This window comes from Pristiophorus japonicus, chromosome 8, assembly GCF_044704955.1.
Source record: "Pristiophorus japonicus isolate sPriJap1 chromosome 8, sPriJap1.hap1, whole genome shotgun sequence".
Taxonomy (NCBI): Eukaryota; Metazoa; Chordata; class Chondrichthyes; family Pristiophoridae; genus Pristiophorus; species Pristiophorus japonicus.
The window spans coordinates 18,644,038-18,663,541 of NC_091984.1; the positions used below are offsets into that span (position 1 = coordinate 18,644,038).

At 46.3% G+C, this 19,504-nt stretch overlaps 1 protein-coding gene across 1 annotated transcript in view; it reads left to right on the forward strand.

Moving 5' to 3' along the window:
- Positions 1–19,504, forward strand: part of pigk (phosphatidylinositol glycan anchor biosynthesis, class K) — a 128,446-nt gene that overhangs the window by 73,268 nt on the left and 35,674 nt on the right. Inside the window, exon 10 of the mRNA XM_070886545.1 lies at positions 4,081–4,156. Coding sequence (XP_070742646.1) covers positions 4,081–4,156 — 76 coding nt within the window. The remainder of the gene's footprint in view (positions 1–4,080; positions 4,157–19,504) is intronic.

Genomic DNA, 19,504 nt, shown 5'->3' on the forward strand with positions numbered 1-19,504 from the left:
TATCCTGTCCAAGTCACCCTGCAGCCTCTTAGCATCCTCCTCACAGCTCACATTGCTACCTAGCTTAGTGTCATCTGCAAACTTGGAGATAGTACATTCAATTCCTTCATCCAAATCATTAATGTATATTGTAAATAGCTGGGGTCCCAGCACTGAACCTTGCGGTACCCCACTAGTCACTGCCTGCCATTCTGAAAATAAAAAATTACGGCAGATGACCAAAAGCTTGGTCAAAGTGCAAACATTAAAATCCCATAAATAATGGAGTATGATTGATATTCTATCCATGCCTAAAAATGTAGATGCATTTCAAAGACAAAATGGTGTAGTAAATGACATGCCAGATGCTGTTCATTTAATTCTAATTACTATAATGTGGGGGTTTATATGAAGATTAGCAGTTACATCTGCTCGGTATCATTTGTCTTCCTAGAGAACTTCAATTTCTGTTTGCACGTAGAACTTCATTAATGTTGATACGTACATTCTCGAGTCCTAATGAGCTGATAACACCTTCTGCCGTCCACGGAAACCCGTTCTCTTCCAGGCGCAGCAACGTGAAAGGGACACTTGGTCAAGGGCAGTCCGAGCTGAAATCACGGATTGTTCCTCTGCAGTCGTGGTGGATAATGGGCAGTGAGGCGGATGTTTGTCGGGGAGAGTTTGCATAAAGAAAGAACGAACTTGCATTTATACCACCTCAGGACGCCCAACGCGCTTTACAGCCAAGGATGTATTTTTTGAAGTGTAGCCACTGTTATAATGTAGGGAAATGCAACAGTCGCTTTGCGCACAGCAAGCTCCCACAAACAGCAATGAGAAACATGACCAGATGATCTGTTTGTGATGTTGGTTGTGGGTTAAATATTGGCCAGGACACCGGGGAGAACGCCCCTGCTCATCTTCAAAATAGTGCCACGGGATCTTTTACTTCCACCTGAGAGAGCAGGCGGGGCCTTGGTTTAACCTCACATCCGAAAGACGGCACCTCTGACAGTGCTACACTCCCTCAACACTGCACTGGAGTGTCAGCCCAGATTTTGTACTCGTGTCTCTGGAATGGGACTTAGGCGAAAGTGCTACTCTCAGAGCGTGACTTACAAATCTCTCTTGCATCGATGATTTTGATCTGTAATTCAGCTTACAATCGTTCTGCTGTCTTCTGTGTTTCGCACTTCTACTGCAGGATTATTTGGACACTCGGTTCAATTATTTACTCCGAAGCGCCACTGTGGGGCACAGAGACTGTCACGACTTGCCTATTTTATCGTAAGGCCGTGAAGTAAGAAGTGCTTTCTGTGAGTTATATGTTGTGAGGCTTGGTAGTGGTCCTGAGCAGTTCTGGTCCTTCAGCCTGTTTAATATCATCGTGATTTCTGTCAACAGGCGCAGTGATATTTCAGAACTAGATCGTCAGTAGCCTTTGGCAATGATTTAGCCGCTGTTTACTCTTGATTTGTTACATGTGTACTTTAATCTGTACACCCAACTGCAGTACTAGTTTTGAGCATGGCTATCCTAGTTTATGACCTCATCCGATTAGATTCGTGCCTTCCAGTTGCTCTTAAAGTATCCATTATTCTCCACTTGAACACGGTAGCATTTATTGGCAGTTTAGAACAGAAACACATCCATTAGTAAGCCAGCTCCATTGGGAACTGTCTTGTAAGGGGATGGATGGTTTCGAAGGGCCATCAGTTTGGTTGTCTAAGCAAGGAAACAATAATGAACTTCAACCTGCAGGCACTTTTCATGGATCTCCTTTCATCGGTTGCACTCTGTTGCCTTGAATTTAAATTCTCATCCTTATCTTCAAATCCCTCCATGGCCTCGCCATCTCCCTGTCTCTGTAACCACCTACAACCCTCCAGGAACTCTGCGTTCCTTCAATTCTGGCCTCTTGTGTGTCCGTCGCTTCTTTGACCCTCCAGTGGCGGCCGTGCTTTCAGCTATCTAGGTCCTAAGCTCTGGAGTTCCCTCCCTAATCGTTCTCGCTCTCGCTCTCTCTCCCCTTGAAAATGCTACTTAAAACCTACCTCTTTCACCTAGCTTTTGGCTATCTGTCCTAATATTTCCTTGCGTGACTGTCTAAATGTTGTCTGATAACGCTGCTGAGATGCGTCTTGGGATATTAGCGGTGCTATATAAGTGTAAGTTGTACTGCAAAGAGCTTGGGTTTTGGGAGCAGCTGGGATCAGGGACCCATGATGCTGTGGGCCTTTGATTGTTCTATTGCATTAAGTAAGTGAGAGACATTCTGTGAAAGACTCACAGGGAGCCCGAGTTGTGCTCACACTCTGGATCTCCGTGTCACACACGGAAACCCACCAGCAGTACGGAGATAATCATTCACCTCGCAGCCCGAATGGGGAGAGGAACTCGTGGTGTTTCCCCCTTCTGATAAAACTCTTTAACTTCTGCCCGTGCGATTCGTGGCGGTCTCGAAAACAGGGCCCGGGAACTAGTTTCGAAATAAACCGAGGGGATGGAGCCAAAAATAGCCCGGTTAAAAAGAATGTACTGTGTGTGTGTGTGTTTTTTAATATAAAGTGTACAATTCTCCCATCAGTCACAGTAACTAGATAATGCGTGAGCTTCTGGGAATAGGTAATAAGCTCCAGTTTAAAACAAAATCTAGCGGGGTGGATCATGAATAATGTTGATTCATTCGATGGGTTTATAAAGCTGCACAGAACAGGTCGCACGCTGCATGCAACAAGAAGGCCGATTTAATTATCGGCAGTGATTTGCTATCAGGCATCTCTCTATCTTTTTTTAAAAAAAAAAAAGAAACAAATTCAGCTGGTGGAATGAAATGACAGCAATTCAGGAATGCACATTTGGAAGAAGTCAGTTTCTGATCTTTGCCAGATAGCAGCAGGACCAGGGAAGCGTCAGAGTGTCAATTTTCTTCAGACACACAATAGGAAGGAAGGAGGGAGTGGCGGGGGGGGGGGGGGGGGGGGGGGGGGGGGGGGAATGGTGTGTGTGTGTGTACGGTGGACTTTATGGACAGCTCATTTTTATCTATCAACCTTGGGTGTGCAGCAGCCGCACTGATCTCTGTAGCCGCAGTTTCGCAGTACAAACCGAGCTAGAAATTAAATAACGAGAAAATACTGGTATCAAAATAATACCACTTGCAATGGATCATCGGAATTGCTTCGTCTCTATGTTCTATTTGTCTTCACCTTGAGAAAACGCCTATACATTTCTGTGTGGCATAGAAATATAACTCGATTCTTTCCACGCAGAATTTAGTATAAAGAGACACAGCCCGTAAGTTCTGCGCTTTGATTTCTGTTTTACTCAAAGTGATGGATGTTGGTGCTGGGGAATGGAACTCTTGCCAGTTGGGATACCCCAGGCCCGATTTTAACCTCCCAACTCCGCCCCCCCCGCCACACGCACCCAACAAGCATGGGGCATCCGGGGTTTATGTTCAGAGCAGCGTTCTGATCACCGCATCCGTGTCTACTGAGGCAGCGTGAGAGCTCAGTTGTGAGGCAAACGCCGGGCTCTGGTGTCGTCATTCAGACCTCACCGAGATTTTAAGGCGCATTTGGGGCCAGATGCCAGCCTCGCCAGGGATACAGGCCCAGAAGAGGGGATGAGAAGGTGAAGAATTTTTTTTTTTTTACTGTTTCCTTCTGTGGGACCACATGGAAACCTTGGGCCTCCCCTGCCCCAGGTCCCCCTCCCCACCCACCCCCACAGGCCACGCTTACCTGACTACTGGGGACCGTTTCCTTGGAAACAGAGGGAGGTTCCCTCTACACTTGCCCCATCTGAACTTCTCGATGCAGACTAAAGCTCCCTTGCCACTGCCCCAAAATATCCCTATGCCATACCCTAGTGCGACCTTGATGTCCCAATAGGATATTTCCCCTATCCCACCCCGGCCATCTTGTGGCCTCAATTGAGCGACATTGCCAATTAGAAACCATTTTGCATTTTGGGCTGTGTCCACTGGGGACTGGCTCGAGACGGCTCATATGTGAAATTACATTTATTAATAAGTGAGCTTTAATTGCTGCTGCAGTTTATTAATAAACGATTGTAATATTTCTGTGTTTTTAGCCATTTTCCAGAAAGCCAGACGGCTCAAGCTCTGAAATATGTGGATCAGCTTGCTGTGGCACAGATAATTCATCAGGTATGATTAAACCTTCACTTTTTAAAAGCTGTAGCAGTTGATTTAACTCCATTCTTTAAAAGGATTCTGTTTCACCACATCATGCACATATTTATCTGGGAAGTTTCTGATGATGGATTCAAAATACTATATATGCGATTTTTATTTCACACAATTGATCCAGAGACGGAGCTAGAAGATAGGTCTTGTCTGCCTGTTCCACTGGTTCGAGGGTTAAAGATCCCTTGACCACCTCCGTCTTTGCAAACTACTGCCCTATCTCCAACCTCCCTTTCCTTTGCAAAGTCCTTGAATGTGTTGCCGTTTCCCAAATCCGTGCCCGCCTTTCCTGCATACTCCGTGTTTGAATCCATCCAATCGGGTTTCTGCACCTGCCACAGCACCGCAACGGCCCCAATCGAAGCCGCAACGGACATCCTATGTGACTGTGACCGCGGTGCACTATCCCTCCTCATCCGTCTCGACTTGTCTGCAACCATTGACTTGGTTGAGCACCAATGTTTCCCCCTAAATTTTCTTTTTGGGTGCGTGACCACTTTAACAGGCTGCGCGGCCCATTTGAAGTTTCGCACATTTCACATTGGAAAAAGTCGGTTCCGGACTGGGCAGCTTGGTGCGAACATCGGTGAGCATGCTAACCTCTTCAATGCCTTTCCACTGTCCAGCTGAGTGGGGCAGAATGCTCCCTGTTCTTATTCAAAAATAGTGCTGTGGGATCTTTTGCGTCCACCTGAGAGAGCAGACGGAGAAGCCTGGTTTTATCGTCTCATGCGAAAGGCTCCCTCAGTGCAGCACTGGAGTGTCCCCCTATATCATGTGCTCAAGTCTCTGGAGTGGGACTTCGACCCTTGACCTCTGACTCCGAGGTGAGAGTGCTGCCCACTGAGCCAAGGCTGACACCAAGTTGTTGCCACTGTTTGAAGAAGAGCAGGGAGTTGTTCCAGTGTCCTGGCCAACATTCTTCCATCGGGCAACATCGTTCAAAACAGATTAACTGGTCGTTCATCCAATCATTATTTGTGGGCCATTTCCTGGTGCAGATTTTCGGCCACTTTTGCCAATGCGAGAGTCACTGTGAAGTACTATTGAGATATTTGGACAATGCACTAGTGTAAGCCACATCAAGTCACACTTCCAACGCATGATGTGTTTGTTGGGCAAAGAATTGCCATTGGATCAAATCACTTCTTATCTGTTAAAGTACCAACCAAACATCCCATTTGACTAAATATGGATGAATCAAAAAAGTAGTTAAAAAGCACCAATGAGCGAAACCTTGCTGTCGCGGGGGTTGGGAGGTTTTCAAGAAGGAGGGGGATTTGCCAGCATAACAGTCCTTCCACTTCGCAGTAATTAATTGTGCGTGAAGTAGCTTTGGGACATTTCTGCGTGATGTGACAAAGCGCTCTCTAAATGCAAACCTTTCTTTCAAGAAAGTATTAGCGCAAGGACGGATATAGATTTTATTGTCTGACAAAATTGGTTGGTGTAAAGTATGTGTTAAATCTTTTGTTTTTACTTGAAACTGTTGACTCCAGGGCTTTTGGGGTCTTTGACTGACAGTTCCACCTCGGGGAAAGTAATTTATGTGCCCAACAAATGGAAGATTGAAAATCTGAGACATCTTGTGTGACAGTAATTCCCAGAGGATCACGGAGCTTCCAATGACCTAACCCACTGTAAAATGTCACTTGTTTAAAATGCACTCTTCATGGCTGGATCATCTGGTAAATGAAATGAACAGCAGACCAGGCGAGTTGTCAATATATTTTCATAAGCAAGAGTGAAGACAGTAATGGATTGCACAGCCGCGCAAAATAGCAGTTTGGCTGTGACTGCTGTTTCACGCAGGGAATTGGAGATGGCATTAAACTGTGTATCAAGGCTGACCGATGTCAAAGTTGCAACTCTGCTTCCGGAATCTTAAAAAGCCGCCAACAGATGCTGCACCTGGCCAGGGCTTCTGATGCGCTGGCAGGTTAAAGGGCCCACAGCAGGGCACTCAATTAGTTTTACTGGAGGCCCGCTTTCCAAATATTGAGCCTCGGATCGACTGCAACTTTAGCAATTAATATTATTCTTAAACGATGTAGTGATACTTCAATAGTTTAATGCAGTCTCCCGCCACCTTTCAACTGGCAGTCGCTTATATCGGCCAAAAAGCGATAACCATTTGTATTAACGACAAAAATCAAAGCTGCTGGTTATAGCGTCTTAAGGGTTCTGTTTACTTTGGGCTAAAACAAACAGAGCTTTGATGTTTACTCACTAATGCCAAGGGTTCACAAGTCCGCTATTGGCACAGTTTTGATCAGATTCATCCTTTGCCAGTGCAATGGTTAGTGTTAAGGACAGGCAATTACCGCATATGGTAATAGTTTAAAGTTACCATTATTTTGTTTTAAAAAAAAAAGACTTGCAATTATATAGCGCTTTCATGACCATAGGCTGTCCCAAAGCGTTTTACAGCCTTGGTCCAAACATAGACAAAAGAGCTGAATACCAGAGGTGAGGTGAGAGTGACTGCCCTTGACATCTTTGACCGAGTGTGGCACCAAGGAGCCCGAGTCAAATTGTAGTCAATGTGAATTGGTGGGCGGGGGGAGAAGAGAACTCTCCACTGGCTGGAGTTGTACCTAGTACAAAGGAAGATGGTTGTGGTTGTTGGAGGTCAATCATCGCTGCAGGAGTTCCTCAGGGCAGTGCCCTAGGCTCCACCATCTTCAGCTGCTTCATCAATGACCTTCCCTCCATCATAAGGTCAGAGGTGGGGATGTTCGCTGATGATTGCACAGTGTTCAGTTCCATTCACTACTCCTTACAAAATGAAGCAGTCCATGCCTGCATGCAGCAAGACCTGGATGACATTCAGGCTTGGGCTGATAAGTGGCAAGTAACATTTGCCCCACACAAGTGCCAGGCAATGACTATCTCCAACAAGTGAAAGTCTAACCACTGTCCCTTGACATTCAACAGCATTACCATCACCAACACCAAATCCCCCACCAACATCATACTGGGGGTCACCATTGACCAGAAACTTAACTGGACCAGTCACATAAATACTGTGGCAACAACAGCAGGTCAGAGGCTGGGTATTTGGTAATGTGTGTCTCACCTCCTGACTCCCCCAAAGCCTTTCCACCATCTACAAGGCACAAGTCAGGAGTGTGATGGAATATTCTCCACTTGCCTGGATGAGTGCAGCTCCAACAACACTCGTGAAGTTCAACACCATCCAGGACAATGCAGCTCATTTGATTGGCACTCCATCCACCACCTTCACCATTCCCTCCCTCCACCACCAGCGCACCGTGACTGCAGTGTGTACGATCTACAAGATGCACTGCAGCAACTCGCCAAGGTTTCTTCGGCAGCACCTCCCAAACACGCGACCTGAACCGCCTGGAAGGACAAGGGCAACAGGTGGATGGGAGCACCATCATCTACAAGTTCCCCTCCAAGTCACACACCAGCCTGACTTGGAAATATATCCATGTTCCTTCATCGTTGCTGGATCAATATCCTGGAACTCCCTCCCTGACAGCACTGTGGGAGTTCCTTCACGACAAGGACTGCAGAGGTTCAAGAAGACGGCTTAGTACCATCTCCTCAAGGGCAATTAGGGATGGACAATAAATGCTGGCTTTGCCAACAATGCCCACATCCTGGAACGAATAAAAAAAATGAAGTAACATTGAAAATAGGTGCAGGAGTAGGCCATTCGGCCCTTCGAGCCTGCACCACCATTCAATAAGATCATGGCTGATCATGCAACTTCAGTACCCCTTTCCTGCTTTCTCTCCATACCCTTTGATCCCTCTAGCCGGAAGGGCCACATCGAACTCCCTTTTGAATATATCTAACGAACTGGCCTCAACAACTTTCTGTGGTAGAGAATTCCACAGGTTCATAATTCTCTGATTGAAGAAGTTTCTCCTCATCTCAGTCCTAAATGGCTTACCCCTTATCCTTAGACTGTGACCCCTGGTTCTGGATTTCCCCAACATCGGGAACATTCTTCCTGAGTCTAACCTGTCCAATCCCGTCAGAATTTTATATGCTTATATGAGATCTCCTCTCATTCTTCTAAATTCCAGTGACTATAAGCCTAGTCGATCCAGTCTTTCTTCATATGTCAGTCCTGCCATCCCGGGAATCAGTCTGGTGAACCTTCGCTGCACTCCCTCAATAGCAAGAATGTCCTTCCTCAGATTGGGAGGCCAAAACTGTACACAATACTCCAGGTGTGGCCTCACCAAGGTCTGTACAACTGCGGTATGACCTGCCTGCTCCTATACTTTTTGAAGTGTAGTCACTGTTGTGATGTAGCAAACGCAGCAGCCGATTTGCGCTCAGCAAGCTCCCACAAAGAACCAAGTGGTAATGATCATTTTTCGTGACATTGAGGGGCGTTGGCCAGGACGCCGGGAGAACTGCCCTGCTCTTGTTTGATTTGTTTCCTCTGGAATGGACTTTGAACCCACAAACGCCTGACCGAGGCGAGCTTGCTTCTACTGAGCCACGGTTGTTCTGCGTCAATTGTATACACCTATACACAACCAACTCGGTGATAAAAGTCACCACCAAACAGATTCAAATAATAAAATTAATTTAATTCTGAGTGTAAAGTTTAACACTTTCCCTGTCAGTTCAACATGTATAATAAATCAGTGCGACAACATTATTGTTACATAGCACGATCACTTTATAACAGCCATCGTGTATAACCGGCAAATCCCATTCGCACAAACACGCCCGCTATAAATGGTGGGGAATGTATTGTATCAGAATTGTATTTCAGACAAGTGGGGTAGTACTGCTCGCATTTAGACATTAGTCACATTTTAGCACAGTATCAGCTGTGGCTCAGTGGGCAGTACTCTCGCCTCTGAGTCAGAAGGTTGTGGATTTAAGGCCCACCCCAGAGACTTCAGCGCAAAATCTGGCTGACACTCGGTTCTGAGGGAGCACAGCACTGTTGAAGGTGCCGCCTTTCAGATGAGATGTTAAACCGAGGCCCATCAGCCTGCTCAGGTGGACGTAAAAGATCCCCTGGCACTATTTCGAGGAAGAGCAGGGGAGTTATCCCTGGTGTCCTGGCCTTACCTGAACCAACCCCTAAAACAGATTATCTGGTCATTATCACATTGCTGTCTGTGGGAGCTTGCTATGCGCAAATTGGCTGATATCGACTTGGTGGTGGGGCGTGTCTTGTGCTCATGAACTCATCAACTACAGCAAGCCGTGTCTTCGGACTCGTGACTAAAACTACAGCTGGATCATTTCTCCAGCAGAAAGCAGTGAGCGGAGAATAGTTGCAAATTATGGGCATAAAATCAAACCCAATCTTTTGGGTCTCCAGGCGTGATTGCCGGGGTGGGGGGGAATGGCCCATCAGTAACATTCTGGCCGGGACCTGTGGTGTCACGATGTGCAGCCGAAAAAAATAACTTTCACCTACTTGCTCCTGAGTTCCTCCTTATGATGCCCGATAGTGGAACATCAAGGATGTCAGTCTGTGGGAAAACACAGAGAATGGGAGATTATAATGAATTTTTTGAGTGCTCCTTTGATAATTGATCACATTTAACCTGTCAGACTGTATCTTGGGGACATTGGGTGACCCCCATTGAATTACTTGACTCCCATGTTCCAAACACAGCCAATCCTTTCCTGTCTTTGGTGCGAAGAATAATTTTGATATTGAGAAGCCAGCCTCCTTCAGTAATGGTTGGGTAACGGTTTGAAATGATGCCTTCAGAGAAATCTCTGTATAAATTGGAAGGGGTGAATGAATCTCATAAGATTTGGGGACTGTTTTGACAGTTGAATATAATTGGATTCTATGGCACCTCCAGGCTGAAGGTTTTCTTCAAGCTTAAGTTCAGTTCATCGCAGTAATGTGTATTCATCAATAATGGAAACCACTGGAGCTGTATGATACTCTCTTGTTGCCGTGCTTCCTACATTACAACAGTGACTACACTTAAGGAGTACTTCATTGGCTGTGAAGCACTTTGGGATGTCCTGAGGTTGTGAAAGGCGCTACAGAAATGCAAGTTTCAGAATAAGGAGCATAGTTTCAGAATAAGAGGCCACCCATTTAAAACAGAAATAAGGAGGGATTTCTTCTCTGAGGGTCATAGATCTTTGGAATTCCCTATCCCAGGGAGCTGTGGAGGCTGGGTTTTGAATAAATTTAAGGTGGAGATAGACAGATTTTTGAATGAAAAGGGAGGCGAGGGTTAAGGGGAGCGGGCAGGGAAGTGGAGTTGAGGCCAAGATCAGATCAGCCATGATCTCACTGAATGGCGGGGCAGGCTCGAGGGGCCAAATGGCCTCCTACTGCTCCTATTTCTTATGTTGTGTGCTTATGAAAGTTCTTTCATTCAGTGTAGAAAATGCTGCAGCCAATTTACGCATTGCAAGATCCCACAAACAACAATAAAAGACATGACTGGATAATCTGTTCTAGTGATATTGACCAGAACACCAGGGAGAACTCCCCCAATATTCGAATTGTGCAATGGAGACGTTTGCATCCCCGAGAGGGCAGTCCTTGGTTTAATGTCTCATGTAAAAGACGGCACCTCCAAAAGTATAGCAGCCCTTCAGTACTCCACCCAAGTTATATGGAGAGGGACTTGAACCCCTGGCCTTCAGACTCTGGTGAGAGTGCTTGCTTGGCCACTTCTAAGAATGAACCGCAGACGGGAGGACTGAAACCACGTATCGACCAGACTGGGTAGGGGTTCTATTCCCTGAAGGATATGAGTGAACTGGTTGGGTTTTTTTTAAAAACGTAAGGAAAAAACATTCATGGTCATTTCTCTGGTACCAGCTCACAAATGACCAGATTTATTGAACTCAGATTTAATAGCTTGCCATGGTAGGATTTGAACTCGTGACCTCCGGGTTGCTAGTCCAACACACTACCAAACCTCTCGGAAAATCAAACAACAACAGCTTGCATTTATGTCATCATTAGAGGCAGTCCCTCGAAACGAGGATGACTTGCTTCCACGCCAAAAAAAGGATGAGTTCACAGGTGTTTCAATGAAGGACCCGAACTACATCCTGAAGGGCGGAAGATGCCTGTTGCGTGGATTTTTTTAACGCGGGGTGGCCGTTGCTCACCAGCCACCACACGGGCTTGACAGAGCGAGGTCTTGCTCCAGTGTCAAGGATTACCCAAGACAACTGGAGACCAGCTCTGCTGCACGGACACAGTGCGCACACGTATCGCAGTGCGGGCTGGTCCATGCTGCCCCTGGCCCCGAACTCTCTCCTCCCCTGGGCCCCGATCACGTCCCTCTACAGTCTCTCGCTGCTCCTACTGCATCTGCCCACGCTCCAATCACCAACCTGGATCTTGATGACATCACTCTTCACAACCGTCGCCCTCCTGCACCAGCTCGCGCCGGACCTTGAAGTGGCCTCCACACTGCCCATGCTGCCGCTCACCGCTCCTTTTATGGCCCCGACATGCTGACCTGCATTTATGTATCGTCTTTAACATAGTCAAACATCCCATGGTGCTTCACAGGAGCGTTATCGAACAAAGTTTAACACCGAGCCACAATAGGAGATATTAGGGCAGTGGTTGGCTTTAAGGAGCATCTTAAAGGAGAAGAGTGAGGTGGAGGGAATTTCCAGAACTTGGGGCCCAGATGGCGGAGCAAAGGAAATCGAGAGAAATACAAGAAAGAAATGAACAATAAAAATATACATTTATTAATTTCTTGCAAGGCCTCATTACACGAAGATTCTGATGGATAATGTAGGTTCCATCGTATTCAGGGCTATAGTATCGGCAAAGGGCAACTGCGGGTTCAGATTCTTTAATTATTCCTTGACAGCCTGCAAGTTTCAATTGAAGTTGTCAGCAGGTCTAAAAGAATGCCGCTTACCATGTCAGAATTTAGCGTTCGTCTAAATAGCTAATTATATTGCAATTAGCTGCCAATTCCCAACATTGCCAAGGGCAGTAGTAGCTTAACAAGAAAAAAAAGATAATTGCTATTAAATTGTCAGCTGTGAAATAATACCTTTTTTTTCCTTAATGATAGATTAGGATCGCAACTTTGGTTTCATATCACATTAGAATTTTAGCAGCACCAAATTACATTCCCATTTGTCATTATCATTGCTTGAGGCTGGTTTTAAAAGTTATTACGCATAAAGCCGGTGTGGTTAGATACCACTCACGGCAAAAAGATTTCTAAGCATTTGACAATATTTGAAATCACCCCAGGCCTTGTTTTCATGTCGGATGAAAATGCACTCTCCAGTCACCTGTGGGGAATGGGAGGTTCGCATGTTTCTTTTATCCGTTTGAGCAGCAAGCAGTTGGGGAAATGTGTCCTGCTGTACTTTGTTCTGGACCGCTTTAATCAATGAATCGTGAGCACTTGAGGCTGAGCATGTCAAGTTGTTTTCCTGGGAGGTGCTGAATCACGGTGGGATTGTGCTCCACAGGCGCTTCATCGTTTGAATGGCCATTCTTCACGCGCGAGTGTAGACAGGTTATTCAACCATGGAGGGGTGTCAGAAGTCCAACTTCTCATGTGACACCCGCACAAGTACCTACAAGTAGGGCTCACTGGGTAGAGTTTCCGGCCATGGTTTCCACTAACTCAACAGCAGCTTGTAGAATAGTACAGCACAGGAGGCCATTTGGCCCATCGGGTCTTCCGAAGAGCAAACCAGTTAGTCCCATTCCCCCGCTTTTTCCCCTTATCTGTGCAATTCTTGCTCCTTCAAGTATTTATCCAATTCCCTTTTGAAGGCTACTATTGAATCTGTATCCACCTCCCTATCGGGCAGTGCATTCCACATCCTAATCACTTGTTGCGTAAAATAGTTTTCCCTCGTGTCACCTCTGGTTCTTTTGACAATCACTTTAAATCTGTGACCATTGGAAACAGTTTCTCTATTTATTTATTTATTTACTCTTGTCTTAATATTTCATGAATTTAAGCACCTCCACCAAATCTCTTCTGCCTTCTCTGCTCAAACTTGCACTTATATGACACCTTTATCATTAGAAAATACCCCAAGGCATTTCACAAGAGTGTTGTCAAACAAAATTTGACACTGAACCATATAGAGATATTAGGACAGATTACAGAGAGCGGTTTTAAGGAGCGAAATAAAGGAGGAGAGAGGGGCTTAGGGAGGGAATTCCCGAGGTTCGGCAGCTGAAGGCGCAGCCACCAAAGGTGGAGCGATTAAAATTGGTGATGCACAAGAGGCCAGAATCGGAGGACTGTAGTTATCTCGGAGGGTTGTGGGGCTGGCAGAGGTTATAACTGTAGGGAAAGGGCGAGAGGCCATGGAGAGGTTTGAACGCAAGGGAGAGAATTTTTAGAATCGAGGTGTTGTCAGACAGGGAGCCACTGTAGGTCAGTGAGCACGTGGGTGAATGGGACTTGGTGCGAGTTTGGAATACGAGCAGCAGAGTCTTGGATGAGCTCAAGTTTACGGTGGATGGGAGGTGGCCCAGGAGAATGTTGGAATAGTCGAGTCCGGATATAACAAATACATGGATGCTGGGTTTCAGGAGCAGGTAGGCTGAGCCGGGGTGAAGGTGGAAGTAGCCAGCCTTGTTGATGGAGAGAATCATCTCTCTCTGAACCCATGACTGCTGAATCCAAATTAACATTCCTATGATCACTCCTGTAGACTGGAGATTAAACCTGTGACCTTCTGGTTTGTGTAGCTCATTTACGAGCTGTCTTTGTAAGGAGAACACTGGTTCACTGAATATCAATTCAGTGCACTGCCCTAGAGGCTTCTGTTAAGTTATGGTGTCGGCCATGGCTCAGAGGTAGCACTCTCGCCTCTGAATCAGAAGGTCGTGCGTTCAAACCCCAGTCCAGAGATTCGAGCACAAAATCTAGGCTGACACTCCAGTGAAGTTCTGAGGGGTGCTGCACTGTTAGACATGCGGTATTTCAGATGAGACGTTACAACAAAGCCCTGACTGCTCCAATGGCACTTTTTGAATAAGAGCTGGGGAGTTCTCCCTGGTGTCCTGGCCGATATTTATTCCTCAATCAACACCAAGAACAGATGATCTGGTCATTGTCACATTCCTGTTTGTGGGACCAAGTCCCATTCACCTCGCACCCCTGTGCTCGCTGACCCACATTGACTCCCGGTCCAGCAACATCTCGATTTTAAAATTCTCATCCTTGCGTTCAAACCTCCCCGTGGCCTCATCCTTCCCTACATCTATAACCTCCGCAAGCCCGACAATTGGTTGCCGTGTTTCCTACATTACACCAGTGACTACACTTCAGAAGTACTTCATTTGCTGTAAAGTGCTTCAGGATGTCCTGAGGTTGTGAAAGACGCTATATAAATGCAAGTCTTTTTCTTTTAGAAATTGGAAAGTACAACACTGACAATTTTCTGCTTTAGGAAAGTTGATTTGTCAGATTTTAGAATGATTTTCACCTGTCCTGGACCATTAAAATGTTCACTTCTTTAGGATAATCAGATGTAATTAGGAGAGGGGGCTGGGCTGGGATGGGGGTTAAATTGCATGTTTCAATTGACGAGGGTATATCGAAAGCTACAATTATAAGATGGTATTCAAATGTGTGGCTTGAACAAGAATAGCCATGGATTACAGCTGCGGCCCCGTTGACTCCCGTTCCTTTACAATAATGGCAACCTGCACTCCGATTAGAAAATGTTCCAAGATGCTATGCAGAGAGGCGGAGGGGAAGAAAAGGGTTAAAGTGAATGGGCACGGCAGCAAGAGAATTAAGTGAGGTGATCGCTTGGCTGAAAAGGTGAGAACAATTTGTAGAGAGTAAGGTGGAGCGGAGGAGAAACTTGGCGAAGGAATTCTGGCGCGTAGGACTCGGGTAGCTTAAAGTTCAGCAGCCAATGGTTGCACTATAGGACGTATGGATGCCTCGATGGTAGTATGCTAACTCTCCAGTTGCAGCACCCAGCTATATTTGGAATATCTCCAATTATTTTGCCTCAATTAGTAGATTATTCCAAACACTTCTCAGTCTTTGAGTAAAGAAGGTCCTCCTAATAGTTAATGATGCCCTATTTTGTTATCTTACCGTGGCTTAATGTGAAGTAATATTCCAATTTACCTCACCGATACCACTTATTATTCAATAGGTGTTATTTATGGCACAAAATAGCTAGCTGCTTTTGTCTGCTGGGAGCTGCATACGATTTATTATTCAGAAAATTGCCTAATTGTCTTTGAGCACCCGTACTTCCAGGGACAAGTGTACTTGCATAATCTTTCCCAGAGAGAGGACAAACGTGTATTTATATAGCTGCTTTCGCGTTTGAATTCTCTGACTAAATCCGACGTTTAGTGTTTTAAAAAATTTGTTCTGGGATGTGGGCATCGCTGGCAATTCCATCATTTATTGCCCATTGCTAATTGCCCGTAAGAAGGTGGGGGTGAGCCATGGCCTTGAACCCCTGCAGTCCTTGTGTGACACAGTGCTGTTAGGGAGGTAGTTCCAGGATTTTGACTCAGCAACGGGTGAAGGAACGGCGATATATTTCCACGTCAGGATGCTGTGTAACTTGGAGGGGAACTTGTGATGGTGTTCCCATGTTCCTGCTGTCCTTTTTGCTTCCGGGTGGTACAGGTCGCGGGTTTGAGAGGTGCTGCCAAAGAAGCCTTGGCGAGTTGCTGCAGTGCATCCTATAGATGGTACACACTGCAGTCACGCCGGTGGTGGAGGGAATGATTGTTGAAGGTGGTGGATGGGGTGCCAATCAAGCGGGCAGCTTGGTCCTGGATGGTGTCGAGCTTCTTGAGTGTTGTTGGAGCAGCACTCATCCAGGCAAGTGGAGAGTATTCCCTCATACTCCTGACTTGTGCCTTGTAGATGGTGGAAAGGCTTTGGGAAGTTGGGAGGTGAGACACTCGCTACAGAATACCCAGCCTCTGACTCGCTCTTGTTACCACAGTATTTATGTGGCTGGTCCAGTTAAGTTTCTGGTCAATGGTGACCCCCAGGATGTTGATGGTGGGGGCTTTGGCGATGGCAATGCCATTGAATACGTGCTGCGAACCCTATTCAATTGAGGAGTAACTTACCAGTAAGAGAACTCACATTTAACCCTCCTCTAACACTCTGGATGTACCAAAGTGTTTCACATCCATTGAATTATGTTTTGAAGTGTAGTTACTGGTGTTATGTGGGCAAACATGGTGACCAAATTGTGCACAGCAAGGTCCTATAAGCACCATTGAAATAAATAGCCTCATAATCTGTTTCTCGTAATGTTGGTTTAGGAATGAATTGTTGACCAGGGTACCGGAACAGTTTGCGCTCTCCTTGTAATAGTGCCCTGGGATCTTTTATTACAGAGCACATGTATAATTCAAGATCAGATATATGCTGTGCCTGAACTAAAAAGCCGCAGGAGAGGATTGTCTTCCCTCTCTTTGCCATAAAGGTTTTGGAGAGGCAAGGGAACTAAAGGAATTGTGAAATGAGGAGCTGCTTTTATATTAGCGAAGTTGGTCCACTGATTAGTTTATAAGCAGTGGTTTGAGAGCAGTGTGTTCATTAATGTTTATAGCTGTGGTAGGAATTCATTAAAAAAGAATACACTTTGAGAAGGAGTTAGATCTTAGCATGTCTTGCCTCAAGCAGTCAGTATATGTAATTAGTTCCACTGTGATGGTTTATCAAAGGAGAAGGTATCAAGCAGTGATGACCTACATCCTATTCCCGGTCTGGCATCACCACAAATTTAAAAAATCTCGTCCTTATGTTCATATTCCTCCATGGCCTCAGCCCTCCCTATCTTTGTAATCTCTTCCAGCCCTATAATCCTCCGAGATATCTCCGCTCCTCCAATTCTAGTCTCTTGCATGTCCCCGATTTTAATCGCTCCATCATTGGCAACCGTGCCTTCGGCTGCCGAGGAACGAAGCTCTGGAATTCCCTTCCTAAACCTCCGCCTCTCTATTTTTCCCCCTCCTTTACATTGCTCCTTAAAACTTACCTCTTTGACCAAGCTTTTGGTCACCTGTCCGAATATCTCCTTGCAAAAGCACTGGAAATCTGACAGAGACAGAAAATGCTGAAAATATTCAGCAGGTCAAGCAGCATCTGTGGAGAGAGAAACATCAGGTTGATAACCTTTCATCAGAACTGGAAACAGTTAGAGATGTAACAGATTTTAAGCAAGTGTAGGGGCAGGGAAAGGGGGGAGAGGAGGAAAGAACAAAAGGGAACGTCTGATCGGGTAGAAACCAGGAGAGATTAAATGATAAAAGGAGATGGTAATGCACCAAGTGAGCCAAGAAGAGGTGTAAATAGGAGTGGCAGAATCAACAGTTGCCATGTGAAAAGAGGTTGTGGTCTGAAATTGTTGTACTCAATTTTGAGTCCAGAAGGCTGTAAAGTGCCCTAATGAAAGAGAGTTGTTGATGCCAGTTCATTGGATATATTCAAGAGGGGGTTAGATATGGCTCTTATGGCTGAAGGGATCAAAGGGTATGGAGAGAAAGCAAGAAAGGGGTACTGAGGTGAATGATCAGTCATGATCTTATTGAATGGCGGTGCAGGCTCGAAGGGCCGAATGGCCTACTCCTGCACCTATTTTCTTTGTTTCTATGTAAGATGAGGCGCTGTTCCTCAAACTTGCGTTGAGCTTCGTTGGAACAGTGTACGAAGCCGAGGTTAGAGTGGAATGGAGAATTAAAATGACAGGTGACCGGAAGCTCAGGGTCACGCTTATGGACTGAATGGAGGTGTTCCACAAAGCGGTCACCCAATCTGCATTTGGTCTTGCCATTGTAGAGGAGACCACGTCGTGAGAAGCCAATCATCATCATAGGCAGTCCCTATGCAGTAGCCAATACAGTATATTAAATTGCAAGAAGTTCAAGTAAATCGCTGTTTCACCTGGAAGAGTGTTTGGTGCCCTGGATAGTGGGAATGGAGGAGATAAATAAGCAGGTATTGCATCTCCTGCGCTTGTGTGGGAAGAGGAGAGGGCGTTCGGGGTGATTGAGGAGTGGACCAGGATGTCTCGGAGGAACAGTCCTTTCAGAATACATGAAAGGGGAGAGAAAGATGTGTTTGGTGGCAGAGGATGATCCGTTGAATGTGGAGGCTGGTGAGGTCAACGTTGAGGACGGGGAACCCTGTCGTGGTTCTGGGAGGGAGGGGAAGAGGTGAGAGCAGAAGTGCGGGAAATGGAACCGACACGGTCGAGGGCCATGTCAACCATGGTAGAGAGAAATCTTCGATTTGAGGAAAAAGGAAGACATATCGGAAGCACTAGTATGGAAGGTAGTGTCGTCAGAACAGATGCGACGAAGATATCTCCTTGTGTGACTCGGTGTCAAATTTTGTTTGATGATGGCCCTGTGAAGTGCCTTGGAATATTTTACTACGTTAAAGGTGCTATATAAATGCAAGTTTTTGTTGTTGACGGCGAGGCTCATTGACTTTCTAAGCAAATCATCATCATCATAGGCAGCCCCTCGAAACAAGGATGACTTGCTTCCACGTCAAACAGGGATGAGTTCACAGGTGTTTCAATAAAGGACTTAATATTTCAGTCCCGAACCACATCTTGAAGGGTGGAAGATGCCTGTGCGTGGATTTTTTTAACGTGTGGTGGCCGTTGCACACCAGCCACCACACGGGCTTGACAGAGCTAGGTCTTGGTCCAGTGGCAAGGATTACTCAAGACGACTGGCGACCTGCTCTGCTGCACGGGCCTAATGCGCACACATATCACAGCATGGGCTGGCCCGTGCTGCACCTGGGCCCTCGCCTCTTGTGGCCCTGAACTCACGCCCCTCCCGGGCCCCGATCACATCCCTCTACATTCTCTCGCCGCTCCTTCGCCCAGACCTCGCCGCTCCTGCTGTAACTGCCCACGCTCCAATCACCGACCTGGACTTTGATGACGTTCCTCTTCGCTGCCGTCGCCCTCCTGCACCAGCTCGCGCTGTTGTACCTTGCAGTGGCACGCCGCCACACTGCCCAATGCCGCCACTCGCTGCTCCTTTTATGGCCCCGACCTGCCGCTGATGCTCTCTCGCAGGTCGGGGCCACCACGCTGCAAATCACCACTGTGTAGGTTGTATGCATTGTGCCCCCGACAGTAAATCATGAGGATGCAATCTCTCTTTCTTGGTGGGTCATCGTGATGGGCTTAACCTAGGAGGCCTATACGAACATGCAAGACGAGCCTGCTCCACCATTCAGTTAGATCATGGATGATCTGTACCTCCACTCCATTGACCTGCCTTTGCTCCATATCCCTTGATACCTTTGCCCAACAAAAAGCTCTAGATCTCATAAGAGTGGACAATCCCAGAAA